The following is a 20,872-nucleotide window of genomic DNA, read 5'->3' as shown; positions in this document are numbered from 1 at the left end:
CTCTAAAATACTAATATAATATATATATATATATATATATATATATTATATTAGTATTTTAGAGGACTATTAACCAATGTTTTAAATACAGACATTTAGTTTTGGTTTCCCAACAATAACTAGTTATTATGAATAACATATTTGAAGAAGCATATTATTTTTTCCATCAGCTGCAATATTCTTTCCTACTCGTCACTTTGACATCATCAGTCCTTGTGTAACTGTTCTGAATGTAAGTTTCTGGGTGGGAGTGGACCACTCCCACCCCTGAGCCAATCCTTATCCATCAACAGAATTCTTCTCAATGAATCATTTGGTTCCTGTCTACCTTTACCACCCCCAACCGTTGGAAAATCTCTGATGTGTGCGCAAATTAAATAGCCATTTCTATAGCTTAACTCTAACCAGTAAAGTTTGTTAATGGTAAAACGTATAGTGCAGGTTTTATTTAAAACATGTTTTTGAATGATAACATGTAATATAACTTATAATGAGCTTATCTATGAATGCAGAGTTATGTACTACATTCTCCTGATTGAGAAATGAATAGAGTGATGTGTTACATATCCTGACCATGCAGTTTGGATATGAATTATGTACTGCATATCCTGACTGAGGTATTAATAGTTATATACTAGATATCCTGACTATGAGGTGGTCAGAGTTATAATAGAGTTACTGTATGTACCCGGACTTTGAATATGAGATGTACTACAGTATCCTGACTAAGAGGTATTACTAGAGTTATGTTCTACAGTACCCATACTAAGGTTTGAATATGTGTTATGTACTAAATATACTGACTGAGGTATTCATAGTTATTTACTACAGTATCCTGACTATGAGGTATTAATAGAGTTCTATACTAGATATACTGACTGAAGTATCCTGACTACGAGAAAGGAATAGAGTTATGTACTACATATACTGACTGAGGTATTAATAGTTATGTACTACAGTACCCTGACCGAGGTTTGAATATGAGTTATATACTACATACGGACTGAGGTATTCATAGAGTTATGTACTACAGTACCCTGACTGAGGTTTGAATACAAGCCATCCAGGTAAACGGGGCTTGGTAGTGTCGATACGGTAAATACCTCACACTTGATTGGCTGAGAACAAACACAACATTCAATGTTAGAACAGGCAGGCCTAGTTTAACAATAACGATATGCAAGGCAAATTTATACAGCAACCATTCAAACTGAGAAGCCACCCACAAAGGCTTTACACAAATAGACAATAACATTTTGATCATTATCAAAAAATAACTAAATAAACGTTGATTAGGGAGTAAAATCTGAGGAAATAGTTGATGTATCAAGCTTCCAGGTTATAATTCGATTCATTAATTGGTTTATTTCTGAATCTTGACATCATTGCCTTAAATGATGCCAAGTATGTATGGTATTGTAAGACTATTTTATATCACATAACGCATGAAGAACACCTGTTTTCATTGTAGTGACTATGGTGCTCTGGACCAGATCTCTGCATGTGATCCAATCAGAGACTCCACAATGTCAATGGTGGTGGAGTGGTGGAGGCTGTTCCCCATTAAAACCCATATTTGGTGCAGCCTGGTTAACCTTAAACCTATCTGGTTGGTTGTGAGTCCCCTAATGTTAACATACTCCCTTTCCTGGGTAAATGGTTACATTGTGTTCTGCTTTTGCATCTCTTTTGAGTTCTACTTTCCTTCTCTGACTTATGGCATGTCTGGGGGGAATAAGGTACCAACTGAAGTTAGGGCTTGTTTAAACATGTATTCTTTAAATGTGTGTTGGCAGAGGGAGGAAAATTTGGTGCTGAGGAAGAAAAGCCAGAAGCTGTCACCTTGAGTCATTTGGGGAAGGGGCGGGAGTGTAGCTTCCACCGCTCTGGGTGATTTGAACGCCAATGATTGGTTGACATGATTGTTGAGTATTGAGCAGGTTCATGAGTATTTACTTTTCCCAGGGAATGATTTATTTAACATTTGACAGACATCTCCACAATACATGAATATACGGCAAATACACCATTCCTCAGATTAAGTCTTCAGTAGTTATTTACATCTATTGACACACATCAAAATTATTCATAAATCAGATTGCATGGCAAGAGGAATAAGATAATAATTTAAAAACAAATCTTATTTTCTTCATGGGATGATGCTCCAAAAATATGATGTTTCAAAAAGAAAAAGCTTGCAATGCAACAGTTCTGGTTGTTCATTGTCATTATCTAAACCAATGAAATAACAGAAAGAAGTCACCACTGCAGCAGTGGGCGGAGTTATCTTGGATATAACCTATGTCCCAGGTTTGATCCAGGTGAGCTCACAGGATGAGTCCCCATGATGACTGAACAGAGAGTACAATAACTTTAGTGTCTGAGTCTGACATTCCCTTGTTGCGTCTTAATTTTGCGGTTAACCTGTAAATCCAGTTTCTTGAAACCCCTGGCCGATCCTGTTTGTAGTCATTTCATCCCACTTCTGCAGCACACTCAGCCACACTGCCAGACACCTTCTTGTTCACTGATCACACAGCATGGATCTCCGTAAGTAATACAACTCTACATATGTCTGTCTGTTGGTGTCTGTCCTTTTATCTGTCTTTAGGTCCCTCTGTGTCTGTCTGTCTACCCTTCTTTCTGTGTTTCATTCCCTCTGTCTACCTTTCAGTTTGTTGGTCTTTAGTTCACTCTGTGTCTGTCTACCCTTCTGTCTGTCTGTCTTTCGTTCACCCTGTGTCTGTGTGTCTACCCTTCTGTCTGTCTGACTTTTGTGCACTCTGTCTACTAACCTTCTGTCTGCCTTCTCTGATTTGGTCTTTGTCTGTCTCGCTGTCTGTATACATGTTTACATATGTACAATCTTTCAGGTACATACACGTATAGTTACATACTTCTATGAATGAATGCACACATGCATACAGGTTTTGTGGTTGTTTGATTACACAGTGATTTTCTGGCAGTAGTTTGGGTACTTGCTTCCAAGTCACGAAATAACAAGTAGAAGGAGCCTGAAAACAAACAGAAAGAGGGTGTGAGAGATAGTGATTGCATGTGACAGAGCAAAAGAGTGGGCGTGAGGGAGAGAGAGAGCGAGAGAGAGAGCATTTAGAAAGTTTCAACAGGGTGAGGCAATTTCAAAACAGAGAGGCAATTTAGAAACGGATAATGTCTTTACATGTCGAACATCTTCAACATCGTCAACATTAACTCTTTTTAATTATGATGACAGATCAGACTCACCCACACTCGTAGTACAGTCTGTGTGTGTGTGTGTGTGGGTACAAACACACCCATGTAACATCATGTACAATCTTGACTGGCATCCTAGAGTTCATCCTGTCAACGCCCAAGGATTGAAAGGGCTGATGTCATAGTATAGTATTACACATTACTACAAAACACCAAATACTATTAGGCCTCTTCTGATCAACTGACTGTTGCAATGCATGGATCATTTTAAATACATTACATTATTAACATTTTGCTCAGTTGTAATGAGTTGTATTAATTTGTGTTCTGCTTGAATCAGGGTGTTATTTAGGTTATATACACACAGAGAGACAGAAAGTCATACAAACACACTGACAAGAAGACAAGCTGACTGAGAGAGAGACACATACACACACACACACGTGCGCACACACAGAGATATAACTCCAATGATGTGTTTTTTTGTTTACTTCAACCAGTTTATCGCACAGTGGACCTCCACTGCCAGGCCAATAACTCCGCCCACCACACAAGTGACATCTCAACCGAGGAGTTGATCATCAGGCGAGGACAGTCCTTCCTCCTGAACTTGGAGCTGCCACGACCTTTCAACCCTAACACTGACCAGCTCCACTTCACAGTAAAAACTGGTGAGGGTTTTACTAAAGTATTCAGTTACTAATACCTTTCACACTGACTAAAAAGTATTCTTATAAAAGGATTGGAAAAATGTATGATAGATGGATTGATGGAGAGATGGATCATAGAGATGGATGGCTGGGAGATGGATGGATATAGGGATCGGAAGATGGATGATGAATAGACATCTGAATGAATGAATGAAGACATAGTAAACCGAATGAATACCCATTCCATATTCTCCAGGCTCCAGGGCGTCAGAAGACCTGGGGACCCGGTCTGCGTTTGGAATCCCCGAGAGTCATGTGACCCGCTCCCCGGGTGCCAAGGCGAAGTGGAGGGCCGAGCTCGACACAACCTCCTCCCCAGCCCTGGGCAGGGTGACCCTGGCCGTGACCCCGCCGGCCGACGCCCCCGTGGGGAACTACTACCTGACCATGGAAAGGGGGGACAAGGAGGCCAGTCTGGGACATCTGGTGGTGCTCTTTAACCCCTGGTGCCCAGGTAGAGAGACACCTACTCATACAGAGAGACACTGACAGAGAAAGAGGGAGAGAGAGAGGGAGGGAGAGGGAGGGAGAAAGTGAAAGTATTGAAGACAGTAAAGAAGGTACGTTGTGTTCATTGTGTGTGTGTGTGTGTGTGTGTGTGTGTGTGTGTGTGTGTGTGTGTGTGTACCTGTGTGTGTGTGTGTGTGTGTGTAGAGGACTGGGTATATCTCCCAGAAGAGGAGGAGAGGCAGGAGTATGTGCTGAATGAACATGGAGTGATCTACAAAGGAACTACCAAGTACATCAGCTCTGTGCCCTGGGACTATGGACAGGTACAAACATACAAACACACACACACACACACACACACACACACACACACACACACACACACACACACACACACACACACCCTAAGACAGACAGACAGACAGACAGACAGACAGACAGACAGACAGACAGACAGACAGACAGACAGACAGACAGACAGACAGACAGACAGACAGACAGACAGACAGACAGACAGACAGACAGAGTGACATCCGCCTGGTCTCCTCCATTACAGTTTGATGAGGACATAATGGACATCTGCATGAAGATATTGGACGTCAACCCCAAATACCTGAGGGACCCAACCGATGACGTCTCTGCTCGCTGCAACCCCATCTACGTCAGCCGCGTGGTCAGCGCCATGGTAGGAGACTCCCCTCATACTAAACACAGAGCATGTTATTCTGAGAGTGTCCCACTTCCTTCCCTGCGTTGCTGATTCTAGATTCTCGCTTCTCTCTGTAGTGCAATGAGTGTATAGATTGTTTAACTTAGTGTAGTTTATCGCTTCTTCGTGTTTAAACAAATGTGTGTGTGTGTGTATGAATCCTTTAATTTAGTCTAGTTTGTGTTTGTAGATAGTTCAATTCTTTATTATCTGTGATGCTGATCCTCTTATTTAGTGTTGTTTCTGCGGTGTTATTATACATCCGTGGTCTAGATCATTTGGTTGATTCTAGTTTCTGTGTGGTTTAGTATTCAGTTATTCTAGTTTATTGCTCCTTTATCTTCAGATCAATTTGACTGCTGATAGTTGGATATAGTCTAGTTTCTTGCTCCCTTGAGTTTAGATCAATGGGTTTGCTGATCGTTGGATTGAGTCTAGTTTCGTGCTCCATGAGTTCAGATCAGTGTGTTTGCTGATCGTTGGATTGAGTCTAGTTTCGTGCTCCATGAGTTCAGATCAATTCGTCCGACGACGCTGGTGTCCTGGTCGGATGCTGGGGAAAGCCTGACGGACGGGGCGTGCCGCCGTCCATGTGGAGCGGCAGTGTGGAGATCCTGAAGCAATGGCGCAGGAATGGCTGTCACTCAGTCAAGTATGGCCAGTGCTGGGTGTTCGCAGGGGTCATGTGCACAGGTAGGCCTGAGTGTGTGTGTGTGTGTGTGCGTGCGTGTGTGTTTGTGTGTTTTTGTGTGTGTGTGCAGGCGTGTGTGTGTGTCGAAGATTCTGCATATATGTAGCTAATATATATTATCAGTCAGCCTGATTTCAGTCCCCGCAACATGGAGGACTTTACACATTATCCCACCACCTAAGAAACCATTTCTTGAAACATCTGGATGTCCCGAATATCCAACCGAACGCCAGAGTGCCATTCATAGATTTCGCCTCCGCATTTAATGCATAACAGCCAGATATACTAGCCTCAGTTGGATCAGTCGGAGATGAACCCATGTTTTATACCGATAACACCTGCTCACCCCCAACCAGCTGCATTGATCCCAGAGGATATGTCAGCTCCCCACTACTATTCAGCTTTTACACACCAACGACCGTGCAACACCTAACGTGTTCCACCGCTACATAATCACATTCTCTGATGGTACTGCACTGGTAGCCATGATAAAGGAGGGGGTGGAGCCAGGCCGCGACCTGGCGAGTGTCATCAAAGTGCTTCAGTGGTGGACAATGATGCTATCATTTTCTCAATCTCCCCATAACAGAGGGGATTGCCTTCGGAGCCGCTCAATGCAAACCGTATTGTTCCCTTTACAATTCACAACCAACCCATAAAACAAACCGTGTCATTAAAATGCCTTGGGGGTGCACATGGACAATGCACTGTCCTGGACCTACCCTGTGAACCTCATCTGCAATAATAATCTGATCACAAATACTCTCACATGGACAATGCTAGCACACACACACACACACACAGAGACCCTTATCACGTTTATGTGTACATTTTTGTGTCCTTGTGTTCTTCTATGTTGGATGTTCATGTTTGTTAGATAATCTTTCTATGTTGTGGTTCATTGTCAGAGCAATAAGCAAGAACATTTCCACGTGAACGGAAAATGTATTAATATTATTATTATCGTTATTCACTCTAGATAAAGCTCCCTTCTAAAATGACTGTAGTATAAGTGTAAATGTAGAAGTAAAGAAGGACTCAACTGTCCTCTGCAGTGATGCGGTGCCTGGGCATCCCGTGTCGCGTGGTGACCAACTACCAGTCAGCTCATGACACAGACAAGTCCCTCACCGTGGACGTCTACTACAGCGACTTCGGAGTGCGACCCAAGGAGTCAAAGGACACCATCTGGTGAGCAGGTGCCATCATGTATCGACCAAGCCCGCAACGTTACAACTAGTTAAGGTTTTGCAAACTAAGCTTCTGGGTGCGGGAGTAACATACAAAGGGACTTTTGGGTAAAAAGAATTACTGAGAAGGCAGTGTTAAGGACACCTTTCTCTAGGACACCTACAGCTAGACTGTAGATGTACGGTTTGAACCCTGAAACTTTTTAGCTGAGGGTACCCTTGATCGCTACACTGCAGGAGACAAGGAAATGTTGGTGTTTCCTTATGATCCCCTCATACAGATGAGAACCGTGGTAAATTCAGTGTCTTTTTCAACAGTTTTACATTTTCTCAATTGTTTCCACACTTATGTCCATAAACAGTTACCTGCTTAGCTGCATAGACATGTACCTATTTTGTTATTTTCTTACTTTTTTACTGAGTTGTGTACTCATTGGATGACATTTCAAAAGGAACTTCCACGTGTGGGTGGAGGCGTGGATGAAGCGTCCAGACCTGGAGGGAGAAGGAGGAAACTATGACGGGTGGCAAGTTCTGGACCCCACACCTCAAGAGAGGAGCAAAGGTACGCCCCCAGGAAGCACACCGTACCGTTCCACGGCACCTCAGTCCTTAACTTCCCCTTATTCATAATCTGTCTGTATTTGATACTTATTACTTTGAGACTGTTTTTTTTTTTTTTCTACTATTTTCTACTGGACTCCTTTGATGGAGAGTTAGAGACACTGCCATACAAAGTGTTTTTTGCGTTTGTTTATAATATATATAAACAAACATATGGAGATTCATGTCCAGGTTCAGGCTTGCTGATGTAGCTGTCTCTTGAGGTTCATGTCGAAGTTCAGGCTTTCTGACAGAGTTGTTTTTGAAGGTCCATGTCAAGGTTCAGGTTAACGGATGTAGCTGTCTCTGGAGGTTCATGTCAAGGTCAAGGCTTACTGACGTAGCTTTCTCTATCGGATCATGTCCAGGTTCAGACTTTCTGACGTAGCTGTCTCTGAAGGTTCAGATCCAGGTTCAAGGGAACGGACGTAGCTGTCTCTGGCCGTTCATTTCCAGTTTCTAGAGAACAGATGTAGCTGTCTCATGAGGTTCATGTCCAGGTTTACGGGAGCTGACGTAGCGATCTCTGCAGGCGTGTTCTGCTGCGGCCCTGCCTCTGTTAAGGCCATCCTGAACGGACACACACACCTGAAGTACGACGCCCCGTTTGTCTACGCTGAGGTCAACGCCGACGTCATCGACTGGCTGGTCAGTACACTGAGACACGTTTCTTTAGAACGAAACAACAGAGATCACCACACTGTTTAAACTGTGATGAGCAAATTTAGCTCTGCCAGCTTTTTGATGTGATTTTTTTTTTATGAGAATGTGATTTTGCAATGACTTCTTGCTCAGGGATGCAGTAATAGTATGAGTATGGGTGAATATATACCCATACTAGAGATTTAAGTGTTTTTGTAAGGATTAATAATTGTACTTCTTTTTTAGCTAATGTCCAACGACCCGAAGCAGCAGCTGTGCTCTGACACCAAGCGAGTGGGCCAGAACATCTCCACCAAGTCAATCGGCTCCAACAAGAGGCAGAACATAACAGCCACGTACAAAGCCAGAGAGGGTGCGCGCACACGCACACACTCACTCACGCACTCACTCACGCACGCACGCACGCACGCACGCACGCACGCACGCACGCACGCACGCACGCACGCACGCACGCACGCACGCACGCACGCACGCACACACAAAATAAACCACAAAATAGCCAAAATCCAATAAAGAACATTTTACTCATGTCACTTCCTGTGTGGTTCTCCAAACAGGAACTGAATTGGAGAGGAATACCTTCAAGCATGCCATCACCAGGGATTACTCACTGGAGGGACATGCCCGGCACAAGATCAGCGTCAACCGGGAGGGCCTTAGCACCGAAGCAGAGCAGGAGGAGCAGGAGAATGCTGAGGGAGGAAGGAGCATAGGGAACGGGGAGATCACCGTGGAGGAAAATGAGGAGGAGAACGCCGTTGTCCCAACGGCGCCTCTCCCACAGATGGTGGTGATGCAGATTGAGGAGGTACGCCGTGACATCACTTCCTGTCGATGATTTGGTTTCGTCCAACTAACCTGCCCGCAGATTTCCACTAAGCCCCGGTCACCTGGATCATGTTGTTGATGTCTCTGGGGTGTGTGTGCAGGCATCGACGCCGATCAGTGGGCAGGACGTCCATCTGAAGGTGACCCTGAGCAGCGAGGACCGGGTGCCCAGATCTCTGTCTCTGCGGGTCAACGCCCAGACCATGCTGTACACTGGCGTACCGGCCGCCAATGTCCTCACTAAGATAGAAGAACACACCCTGCAGCCTGGACGAGGTAATCCACGCACACACACACACACACACACACACACACACACACACACACACACACACACACACACACACACACACACACACACACGCGCGCGCACAAGCGCGCGCGCACAAACACAGCGGTTGCTTTATCTCGGTTTCATATAGTTTCTCATTTTGTTTCTGTTACACTCCTTGCCTCCTTGATTTATCTCCCCCAGCTCTGTCCGTTGCCGTGGTGATCCCGTTCTCGGTGTACGGTGAACACCTCTTTGACTGTGACAGTATGAAGATTTCTGTGTTGGCCACGGACCAGAACCACCCAAAGCTGGTGTACCTGGCCGAGAACAACATAGTCCTGCAGGATCCTCCCATCTCCATCACCGTGAGTGACACACACACACACACACACACACACACACACACACACACACACACACACACACACACACACACACACACACACACACACACACACACACACACACACACACACACACACACACACACACACACACCATGGTAACACATTGCCGTCATCAAAAACAAGTTGTAATGAAATTCAAAATTAAATGGGCAGCCACCCACAGACAGGCGCGGACAGGAACATATGATTTGTCAGAGGGAAGCTGAGGAATATTTATTTGAATTGTTGACCCAAGTAGCTGTGGAATGTGAGACATCTAGATACAGGTTGGCACAAGTAATGGTGGTGCCTGACGCATTGTAGCCTGGTGTTGGCTGCACTTCAATTGAGTTCATCAAGCAGTGCTGTTTCGATAGTAACGAGAACCTGTTCAGGTCTGTGGTTTGGATTGATTGGCTGTTTTGTGTGTGGAAAAACCACTCACACCTCAAAGTTTATGTTTGGCAAACACATGAACACTGCTTGCCTTTTGTCTGGAATGATATATTATGAGACATGCACTGTTAAAGCACTCTAACAGGCCACAATACATTACAGCTCTCAAGCCCTCTGCAAGCTGACCTACAGTTCAATGTACCTGCCATAGGAGTTCATTCAGAAGTTAACAACACAAAGGTTATTTTGAGGTCTGCAATGTTGCAATGTTAAGCAGCATTCTCTGGTAAGCAAGCCAAGCTTCTGGTTGAGGGAGCTGGGGGCAGGGTAGTGTAGCGGTCAGGTTGTGTGTCTCCAGCCCAAGTCAAAAGGTTCTGGTTGAACCCCAATTTCCTCAGTCTACCTGAAGGCATGCTAGGGCAAGATGCCCTAAACTCTACCTGCCCATCAATCCAAGATGATCGGATGAAAGGACTGAATGGAGGTTACTATAATATAACAGGCATTGGTCATGCTCCATGTCAGAGTATGACCGTAGATATTCTGAGAAATAACTGTTACTGTTAACTGGTATGGTTCCTTTTCTCCATAAGGGACAGAGATAGGCCATGTGGCTGGTTGTGTGTAGCCCGTCCACATGGATTTGAGTTTGAGGATGGGGATAAGTACTGTAACTGCTATGTACTGTATCTACTTATGTTCCAGGTGAAAGGCGTGGCTAGGCTTTACCACCAGCTGGAAGTAGATGTGGCCTTCAGCAATCCCATACAGGAGACCCTACAGAACTGCTCCTTCCATGTCAGTGGCAGCGGCCTGCTCAACAACCCTGTGGAAGCGAGGTGTGTCTGTGTGTGTGTGTGAAAGATAATCACACAATCATCTGTTGTCCATATGAAATGTCCCTTTGATGTATGATGTCCATATCTAATGTATTTAGAGTATGCATTTTTTACCCACTAGTTCACCATTATTTTTCAGTTGACCACTTCACAGCCATTTGGCTTAACAGCTAATTGTTCTCGTATTATCTATTTATTAAGTAGCATGTGGCTGCAGGATGGCTACAAGCAGGATCGGGTTTGAACCAAGAACCTTTCAGATGGGAGTTTAAGGCCCTTAGATATATAAAGGGTCTACTTCGATATTGCAATGCGTCTGATCCGATGTTATTTATACGAATCTCTTATACCAGTTTATTTATATTAATCATGTGTTTTTGCGTGTGTGTGTCTCTCGCCCAGTTTACCGGACCTGAAACCCGGTTGCCGCATTCGGTTAGTACTTGCCTTCACGCCGTACAGGATCGGAAAGAAGACCCTGGTGGTGGATTTCGATTGCTCCACTTTCAGGGATGTCAAGGCCAGCGTCACCATCGATGTTCGACTGCATTAGGCCACAACACTCCATTACCATGGTGACGAATTCTGGGACCGCAGTTAAAGAGAAAGATGAATCTTGATTAATCAAATTAAGTGCTGTTCTGCATAACCATAATCATTTAAGGTGTAAACATTACCCTACATAACCCCATTGTTATACCGAGGATTTATTCTTTCTTTATTATTTCCGATATAATATTCACAAATCAACACTTTTTCTTTAAATATCAATAAACAGATATAATTTAAACTTAGAGATTCAACAGTTTTAGTTTGAAACCCGCTTTGTATATTTTCATGTCCATATTATACCTAGATATTTAATATATCCTAGAAATAAGAAGCCCTAGGATGGAACTAGAAACATAATCTTTCTCCCATACCTGAAGGGAGAGACACATCTTTGACATCCACGCGTTCACCTTTTTTAAAAGTCTATATGTTTTAAAAAACATATTTTCAACCTCACTTTGCACTACAGCACTCAGGAGAGAATGCATTTTTTAGTTTTATTTTGCTGCTCAGTTGTGTTTACGATTCATTGTATTCTATGTTATTAAAGAGGTTGTATGGGATTGCTCTATTTTCGCTTTGTTTCTTTGTCCTTGAGTTCAGTAAAAAATAGTTTTAAGCCGCAAACCTTTGCAGGAACCAGATAAAGAACTAAATAAAGTTCTGAGGACATTATTTTACCCCCAAATAGGGTAGGGTAGGACTTTTAAAAGGTTCAGTAACCTTGGGTGCCAACATTTCTGATTGTTGGAAAATCGCAGCAGATTATCTCAACCAACTTCAGCCGCAATACTATGGAATGCAATTTGATGAAATATTAAATAAATAAATATGGCTATGAAATATATAAATTAGGGACTCAATATATTGAAATAAATACGTTTTTCAAAAGAATACCATATTCAATTCATAATACCACATCCATTCATTGGATGTGTTTATTTATTCCATTGTCTTATTTATTTATTTAATTCCATGCAAACCTACAGTTCGTTCTTCTAGCCTAGACTAGTGTTTCTAGGCTACACTATTTTACACATGGATTCATTATCAAACTCCATAATAATTTAATGATCTAAATAGGCCTACATAGGGAATTTTGATGAAAGTACGGAGCACTTGCTCATATTAACCGGCTACATTAGGTTGAGGGTTAAATATTCTCCACTGCACTGCCTCGATACGATACTTGGAAAATGACGCACATTCGTATCTGATAGTGGACGCGATTGTTCGTTCGATTTTTCGCTCAGTATGTCACGCTTGTTAATGTCTTTATTCGTTAAGTCTGTGAAGTTAAAGGACCTCAAAGAGCTGACCTCTGCGGTTCTTTACACCGCGATGGAAACGCAGCCCACAATGGTCCCTAATGAAAGTCCAATTAAATGTAGTTATTGGGACTTGAATCGCGGCTTTAGACCACCATCGTGTGGCTAGAAAAAATAAGCAGCACAATAGGCCTATATCAAGTTTAGTGGAACAATACCTTTCGATTTTCTTAATTTTTTTTCTAGAAAACGTTGACACGCAATAAAAATGCATCGCATACAATATTGACATTTGACTTTTTTTTTTTTTTTTATAAAATAGCTATTCTAAATACCCGCGATACTTGGCGTTTGACCGCATTCTTCTGCTTTTTCTTCTGCGTCGTTACTCGTGAATTGAAAGCGAAGCTGCGAGGGCTGAAGTTTATCCTCCGCCCAGCTCACTGTAGAACTTACGAGAGACGACTACCACCCCTTCCCTTTCCGCATTCAAGAAACCAGAAGAAAGCGTGTGTCGGTCTGACATGAGCCGGGACAGGAGAGAAAGAATACCACAGCACAGGACAACATAAAACACCTCGCATTTGTTGAAGCTGTCGCTGTGGACCTGACTGAAACGCTTAGCATTAGCTTTAATTTGAAGACATCCGTAGAGACTAGGTAGAGTTGTACTCGTTTTTGACTTACTCCGTGGAAGACTGCAGCCGGTAAGTGACCGTATTGTACTAGCAGGGACTAGTGCTAGGGGTTAGCATGCTAGCTAGCTGTACAATGTGCTAGCTAGCCGCCGGTGCTCTTAACAAAACGAGACCGGCCATAAACATGTATGAGTCGTGTCGCATCGAATGCGAGTTATAATGTCTTTACAATAACGTGATTATATAGACATGCAGGTGTCGCACAGGGATACTTTTAAAGGGAATTCTGTCCAACTACCCTTTTAACGTCCATTCAAATTAGCCTAGGGTTGGATATTTACTCAACCCGACGCAGTAACCCTGCTCTATCACTATTTGATTAGCTTGTATGTTATAGTAACATCTTGTACAATAACCTTGTAACCAAGTCAAGTAGATATTTTCTTGGGTGTCAGTCTTATGTTTCAGCTAACTCCCTCGGTCTAGATCGGTATAACCTTTCAATGTGAATAAATGTGGATCTTGTGGTATTGAAATATCCCCCCTGGTATTCACTCCTGACGTTAGGCTGAGAAGATGCCCCCCAGATGCAGATGGTTGGAGCTGAAGCAAGCAGGGAATGAGAGCTTCAAGAAAGGCCAGTACGGAGAGGCGTCAGAGCGTTACAGCCAGGCTATCAAAGAATTCGAGAAGTCAGGTGGGTTTGTTTCTGCTGATCAGGTGATGTTTCATGTTTTTATCAGTGGATTAGGGTGGTTGGAAAGTCTAGTAGCAGCTATGTACGATTGCTCTAGTATTCTTGGTTTACCATCATCTTTATTCGTCTTTGACATTTGTCTCCCTTCATACACCATTTTATGTGAAAGGCAAGATAGCATTTGGTCATTGAACAAACATTTTCTTCCTGTGCAGGCAAGAAGAGCCCAGAGGACCTGAGCATTCTCTACTCCAACCGGGCCGCCAGCTACCTCAAGGATGGAAACTGCAGCGAGTGTGTGAAGGACTGCAACATGTACGTACTCACAGGCTTTCTCCTAGTCCAGTCCGTGTTCTCTCCTAGTTCACGTCTGTCTCAGTTGAACTAGTCTTCCTGTCTTTCTCTTGGACTTGTCACTATCTGCGATAAACCAGTCTGCTGGTTATGTTTAGTTAGGTACGACGCCAGTAAGATGATTTTCCAATTCATTCTTCCATACTTTGAATGCATATAACCCGTGATTACAGGCTTCAAGAGCTGATGAGCTCCTAAAAGCCTTCCTGGTTGTTGTAGTTTTCTGGGGCTATTGGCCTTGTATTGACTAGGTTCCATGGTGTATGCAGGTCTCTGGACCTGGTGCCATTCGGGGTGAAGTCCCTGCTGAGGCGAGCGGCGGCCTACGAGGCCATGGAGCGCTACAGGCAGGCCTACGTGGACTACAAGACCGCCCTGCAGGTGGACTGCAACATCCCCGCCGCACACGACGGAACCAACCGGTAGGATTATTGACCATTTAGTAGGGCTGCTCGATTATGGGAAAAATCATAATCACGATTATTTTGGTCAATATTGAAATCACGATTATTCAAACGATTATCTTTGAGTCTGAAAACGTGTTGTATTTATTCACCATGTCTCTCCCAAAAAAAACGATGTAACTGAGAACTTTGAAATTACGCCTTAAAAAAATACACAAAATGGTCAAAAAGAAAATGTTCCAATCTAAAATGATATACAGATATGTGTCCAGCTGTTCTGACCTTTCTATAAATCATTAAAAAATAATAAAATAATAAAAAATAATAATTAACAAAAAATCGGATAACTCGATTATGTTAATTTTCTGATCGTTTGACGCTAAAATCGTAATCGCGATCAAAATTCGATTAATCGCCCAGCCCTACCATTTAGTTCAACTATATAGCAGATTGTATCCAAAGAGACTTGAGGTGAGTTCAGATATACGTCATTAATGAGCAGTGAAGCAGTGTCTTGCTCAAAGATGCCTACAGGTATAGCCAGGGGGAATTGAGCCCAGGAACATTCCTAATAAAACTTAAACAAATAATGTTTGCATAAAAATACTGTCACTTGGCACATGAAGTGTTGAACAATAGATGAGACATTGTATCAAGTGTGGTGTTGACCTCCTGTGTGGTGTCCCAGGATGACAAAGGTTCTGACAGAGATGGACGGGCTGGCCTGGAGGGAGAAGCTGCCAGAGACCCCGGCGGTACCGATGGAGGTCCGAGAGAGGCTGGCCCAGCAGGCTAGACAGAGCTCCAACACCCCCAAACAGCAGCATAACGGAGCTAGGGACGTACCTGGTACGCAGTAAACACACACCTAATCCATGTCCCGCTATTAACTGCCCTGCCAAGGCAACTGCAGGGAACAGGGAAACTCAGAAAAATGACTAGAACGTTTTTTTTTTTTTTGTTTTTTTTTGGACCACCCAACCAATTGTGTTGTAAGTAGTTGCGTGGAATACTATCAATAAACAATGACTCCATAAGTAATTTTTGCCCTGAAGAAATACTCAATGTTTTTGACATGACCCCAAAAATACAGATACTAAGCGCTGCCTTTGTCTAACTATGAATTGTTATATATTGGCAGTACAATAGCAACGTGCAGTAACTCGTGTTTCAATTCCGATATCTTGTTTTTTTTTATGTCTTTTTTTCATCTATTACTACATTCCATTTGTTTTTAATTGTTTATTTTAGATGTCTATGTATTTGAATAGCCACTTAAATGAAAGTAGCGATACGTAACATTTCAACTAGCTCGTACCTTTAAAATTACTATTAGTCAATGCTGATCGATGGTGGTTTAAATATGTTAATAAAATCACTTCCTTATTCTACAAATAAAAATGCTGGGCGCATCGTACCTCTCTCTTTGTTCTTAAGGTTCGTACCTTTGACACTTCAGAACCCCTCCCACTCGTGCCACCAAGGCCAATCGACCTACACTATGTCAAGGCACACATTTGTCGACGGAAGACCGTTATTTCGTTTTTTGGAATTCTGAAATTCTCCCTCCGATTACCTGCACATTGCGAAAGTTGAAATAATTGACTAGCTTGTAACTTAAAATTACCTGGACATATATGTAGTCAATGTTGATCGATAGTGAATTAAATAATGTTAATGGGAAAATCACATCTTATTTTTTACAAATAAAAAAGGCTCGCCGGCCAGAACACTTTGCTTACATAGCATGTTGCCCTGCCATGTTTCTACAATGGCACAGGGAAGGGTAATGGCCCTGGAGAGGACACTTTATTATCTTCGGATCGCTATCTTACTAGTAAGCTATGACCTATAGTTTTACAGACAAATTGGCGAAATACAGTGCATTCTATTAAGGAATCTCATCACTTGACACCTGGGTACTCCATCTCTTGGGCAATGAAATAATTTTTGAAGTACTTACTGCCACTTTAGTCATAACTGAGTCATAACTCATCTTTGCCAAGAAGTCGTAGATAAGATTTGGTTTTGTATGGCAAAATATCTAACTCCAACTCTCTTGCTACAAGTCATTTGTCACCCTCTTTATCTCGCTCCTCTTTCTATGCCTCGGATGCATGCACACTAACTATTACAAGTAAAGTCTTTCTGTCTCTGATCAGTCAGACTGTATGACTGCATTCATGACTTATAGAAGTGTGTCCCTCAAATATAATTTGTTTAATGATGCTAATATATGCCCAAGATGATAATGGGAATTTGCTATACAATTTTTAGATGCATTTAAAATGAATATTCTGTATAGAACCGAATATAAGGAACAGTGCAACGGGAACATTTCACGACGGAACCAGTCAGTCAGACTACCAATGACGTGCTTCCTCAGAAAGGTTTTGTTTCCCAAAATCAACCTTTTTCTTTCTCCCCTCCTTAGCTCCTAGTCAGCAGGATGTGCGCAAGGCCCAGGTCCTGAAGGATGAGGGCAACGCTCTGGTGAAGAAGGGCCAGTACCAGAAGGCTGTGGAGAAATACAGCCAGAGTCTGAAGCTCAACCCCACAGAGATCACCACTCTCACCAACAGGTCTGTTCCTTCTACCGCCGGCCCTCTCTCTGTGAGGCCTCTCCTACACCACCAGCTGTGCTGAATAGCGCCGCCCCTGTAAATGTGCATGGAAGACCTGCTGGCGTAGCGCCACTTCTACATTCTGTATGGAGAACCCTGCGTCCATCCTGATTCTACAGCTCTATCGTCCTTCCCTATACACCCGTTTACCCATTTATTTACCTTGTTTTTCACTGTTACTCTCTCTCCCCCTTGCTCTGGCTTGACTGAATCATTCTGTGGTGAAAAATGGCTCCTAACTTTGTGTGTGTGTGTGTGTGTGTGTGTGTGTGTGTGTGTAGGGCTCTGTGCTACCTGTCAGTGAAGCAGTTCAGGGAGGCGGTGAGGGACTGTGATGAGGCTTTGGTGATGGACGGCAGCAACATCAAGGCTCTTTACAGGAGGGCCCAGGCACACCGGGAGCTCAAGGTGACAAGGACCTCATCATCATAATAGCATGGCATTAGTCTGCAAATTAAATTGAAGGATGCATTTATTTCTTGTAACAATACCCTGGTACCGCACTGATTTCAAGCCCTTTTTAAATATCCATTTGTGACATCCCAAGTTTGAACCCCCGGATGTCTCTTTCCCCACGTGTGACCTCACAAACGATGTATGGTGTCTGGATAGAGCAAGTGTTCATTCCCTTCCCCCATTCAGGTTGACCGCACCACCTGGTAGGCTGGTAGGATTGTGATGTCATGGCAAATGGACATGGCTACACAGTGTCACATCTGGTGGCACCAATATATAACATGAATCGCTGCGGATGTTGAGTAGAGTATGAGGCTTTTGCCGCTTTTCCACCGCACATGTAGCTCGACTCGACACGGTAGCAGCACGGGTCCTTTTCCACCGCAAATAGTACCTCCTGGACGTGGGCGCGGTCGGCTGCGCGAAAGGGCCGTGACGTATTTTTGTACGCGACGCAAACAACACCTACGCAACCCACACATGGACAGAACCCACATAACAACAATGGAGGACATCGATGCGATGGTATTCGTGTTCGTATTATTAGCTGGCATGTTGAAGAAGTGGAATATGTTGGCTGCGGCGCTGCTATGGCTGTTACCAGCATGGTTGCCATGTCGCTCTCGTGACTTCGTCACACTCTCTGGCCAATCAGTGGCCGGCCGTCTGCCGACGTCACCTTTTAGCATCGGCTCAGCTCGCTTGGAACCTAGAGCAAGGCGGTACTAGAAAAAGCAGCCACTTCAGGTACCAGATACCATGTTTTCGCGGTGGAAACGCAAAAAATGCGAGCTGAGTCGAGTCGTGTCGAGCTGGTACCATGCAGTGGAAAAGCGGCATTTGAGGACCACGGTTTAATGGTTCTGCATGCTCTTTTAGGACAGCAAAGCGTGCATGGAGGACCTCAACAGGCTGCTGAGGGTGGAGCCCAAGAACACGGCCGCACTGAACCTGCTGCAAGAAGTCCAGAAGAAGAAGTGATAGCTCTCCAGGAAGGTGGAGGAAGTGGTGACAATCATGTGACTGCCTGGAGAGGGGGGGGGGAGGAGATTGAGGAGGAGGGACGTTTGGCTGGGCAGGGACATGATTGGTCCGTTTTGGAGAACAGAGCAGGGTTACCGCCTTCCCTTGAACGCATGTTAGGAATTCTTCAGCGTTTGTCCGTTTTGAGTTGAAGCAAGTGTAGCCGTGGCTAGTTCAGCCGGCCTCTGTATTTAAATACCGACGGGACAATCGTCCGTTTATCTTTGGTCCAGTGTCTTCACAATGGCCCATGGATGAACAGCAGAGTTTCCAGCTGCCTCAACAACTCACTCCCCTCTGCCACCGGAGCCTTCAGTATATCAGAGTTTCTGAAAATTAATTTTTGCTGAGATATTTGTTGTTTACTAGTATTTATGAATGTTAATGACACACTCGCATACCAATAGTTCTTAAGTAACTTAAAAAACAACTTCTTTAAATTCAAATCCTCCTGCCTTTGCTGTTAGGTAAACAACTCATCAGTTATTCAGGATTATTATGGTCTGTAAACCTGTTTTCTTGTTCCTGGTTTGACTTGGATGTCGGGTGTGATGCCCTCGAGGATATCCTGGGTGTTTTCTTAGACCGGACTAGCTGGCTAGTTTCTGATTGGCTTAGACTGGTTTTGTGTGATGTTATGCTAAGTCACATCACATGCACTTAAGTGAGCCGATCAGAAACGCATAAAAAATGTATTTGCTTGCTGATACTGATGTGGTTTGATCTGTTTTTCTTGAAGGCTGTACCTAATAAAACAGATGAACACGATTCAGAGCATTGGTTCACTGTGAAGGATAAGATCTCACTTTCTGCTTCCACGTAAGAGCAACAGCACTCCGCTTGGTTTCTAGTCATCAAGATGACCTCCCACTACGGGATGTTTTTTAGTTACATCCGGTTAACTTCAATGCCTCCCGGTGACTTCAGCACATGGTTCTGGGATGGTTTGGGGGGTGTTCTGCGACTCCTTTGTCCTCCAAAGTTCAGTGGACCTCGGAGGAGGAAATCCACCACACACTTTCAAACTCAACCGCTTATCTTTCATTGTTCTTTGCGGATTTCATCATGTCTGATCAATAGCAGCCGTCCTCGGTTTCACGTTTGATGTAATGCATACTGAGGATGTACTGTACGTCTTGCCTGCTTCAAAATACTACAATTGTAATTTAATGGCAACGGTTGACCGGTTAGAATTACCTTTCCAATAAAGTTCTTACTTGGTTCTTTCGTGTTCTGTGAGCCTACCCGAGTGTCATGGCTGTGGCCTTTGTTTGATATAAAGCTGTGTTCACATAATCTAGTGTCTCAGCATGTTCCCCATCAGTATGGCTCAGCTAACGCCTCATCAACATCCCTCCAGACCAACAAACCTCATGGAGAGAATATTATATTAATACAATCAAAGCTGATCAAAAGCCTAACTCTTTGTTTTCTTCAAACCTATAGACGTACCCCTGGTTAAGAAGGCCTGTTTATAAAGGAGAGGGACTCTGTCTTGACCTTACCCACTCTCGTCACTCACAATGTCCTTAAAATGGCTGCAGATGAGCCGGCCTCGTGGGATATTCCATGGCAGTTTTTGTTTTGGTTTACGTGGGCCCTTTATAGTGTCCTAGCTGGGGCGTTGGTATTCTGTAGGTGTCTGGTTCCCTACATAGTGCACTACTTGATATATTGCACTGTGAAAGTGTACATGTGATTGGAATCATTTCTTCACTATTTCCCATGATGCATAGCAGCGTTCATTGTCAGAAGATTCAAACATCAGAGGTGAGGACATGTTAGTTCTTCATGCGTCTACTTGTTTATGCGGCCAATTCCAATAATTTGTGTCCAAAGTCCCCCAGTACCCTAAATATTGTGCTCCCGTGTGGACTAGGAGGCTCCAGATTTCCTACTGCCAGTGCATGGGGGCTCTCATG

General features: G+C 43.6%; 2 protein-coding genes across 4 annotated transcripts; both read left to right on the top strand.

Annotated features, from left to right (window-relative positions):
- The first annotated feature begins 32 nt into the window (after window positions 1-32).
- On the top strand, window positions 33-12,057 carry tgm8 (transglutaminase 8). Of its 3 annotated transcripts, none has more exons than XM_060069078.1 (16): window positions 33-732; window positions 900-2,550; window positions 3,696-3,866; window positions 4,102-4,359; window positions 4,560-4,678; window positions 4,912-5,040; window positions 5,580-5,757; window positions 6,811-6,946; window positions 7,398-7,510; window positions 8,081-8,196; window positions 8,437-8,563; window positions 8,769-9,019; window positions 9,141-9,315; window positions 9,515-9,678; window positions 10,801-10,934; window positions 11,337-12,057. In XM_060069078.1, the coding sequence occupies exons 2-16, from the start codon at window positions 2,541-2,543 to the stop codon at window positions 11,485-11,487; spliced, it is 2,232 nt and encodes a 743-aa protein (XP_059925061.1). In that variant the 5' UTR covers window positions 33-732; window positions 900-2,540; the 3' UTR covers window positions 11,488-12,057. The 3 variants fall into 3 exon arrangements, with proteins under 3 accessions (XP_059925061.1, XP_059925059.1, XP_059925060.1); XM_060069076.1 differs by having other exon boundaries at window positions 33-846; XM_060069077.1 differs by having other exon boundaries at window positions 33-883; window positions 937-2,550.
- Window positions 12,058-13,126: 1,069 nt separating this feature from the next.
- Window positions 13,127-20,173, top strand: tomm34 (translocase of outer mitochondrial membrane 34). The gene is made up of 8 exons (XM_060069083.1): window positions 13,127-13,461; window positions 13,960-14,089; window positions 14,305-14,404; window positions 14,713-14,865; window positions 15,536-15,696; window positions 17,282-17,429; window positions 17,753-17,879; window positions 18,807-20,173. Exons 2-8 carry the CDS (start codon window positions 13,969-13,971, stop codon window positions 18,906-18,908), a joined length of 912 nt encoding a protein of 303 aa, XP_059925066.1. The 5' UTR covers window positions 13,127-13,461; window positions 13,960-13,968; the 3' UTR covers window positions 18,909-20,173.
- The last annotated feature ends 699 nt before the right edge of the window (window positions 20,174-20,872 follow it).

Source organism: Gadus macrocephalus, chromosome 13 (assembly GCF_031168955.1).
Source record: "Gadus macrocephalus chromosome 13, ASM3116895v1".
NCBI classification, from domain to species: domain Eukaryota; kingdom Metazoa; phylum Chordata; class Actinopteri; order Gadiformes; family Gadidae; genus Gadus; species Gadus macrocephalus.
Note: the sequence above shows the minus strand (reverse complement) of the source record. Positions and strands in the feature narration are given on the sequence as shown.

Coding starts and splice junctions, on each gene's coding strand:
- tomm34 (XM_060069083.1), top strand. CDS start 13,969: ATGCCCCCCAGATGCAGATGGTTGGAGCTGAAGCAAGCAGGGAATGAG. Junction 14,866..15,535: donor GCACACGACGGAACCAACCG/GTAGGATTATTG, acceptor GTGGTGTCCCAG/GATGACAAAGGTTCTGACAG. Junction 17,880..18,806: donor AGGCACACCGGGAGCTCAAG/GTGACAAGGACC, acceptor ATGCTCTTTTAG/GACAGCAAAGCGTGCATGGA.
- tgm8 (XM_060069078.1), top strand. Junction 8,197..8,436: donor CCGACGTCATCGACTGGCTG/GTCAGTACACTG, acceptor CTTCTTTTTTAG/CTAATGTCCAACGACCCGAA. Junction 9,020..9,140: donor TGGTGATGCAGATTGAGGAG/GTACGCCGTGAC, acceptor GTGTGTGTGCAG/GCATCGACGCCGATCAGTGG.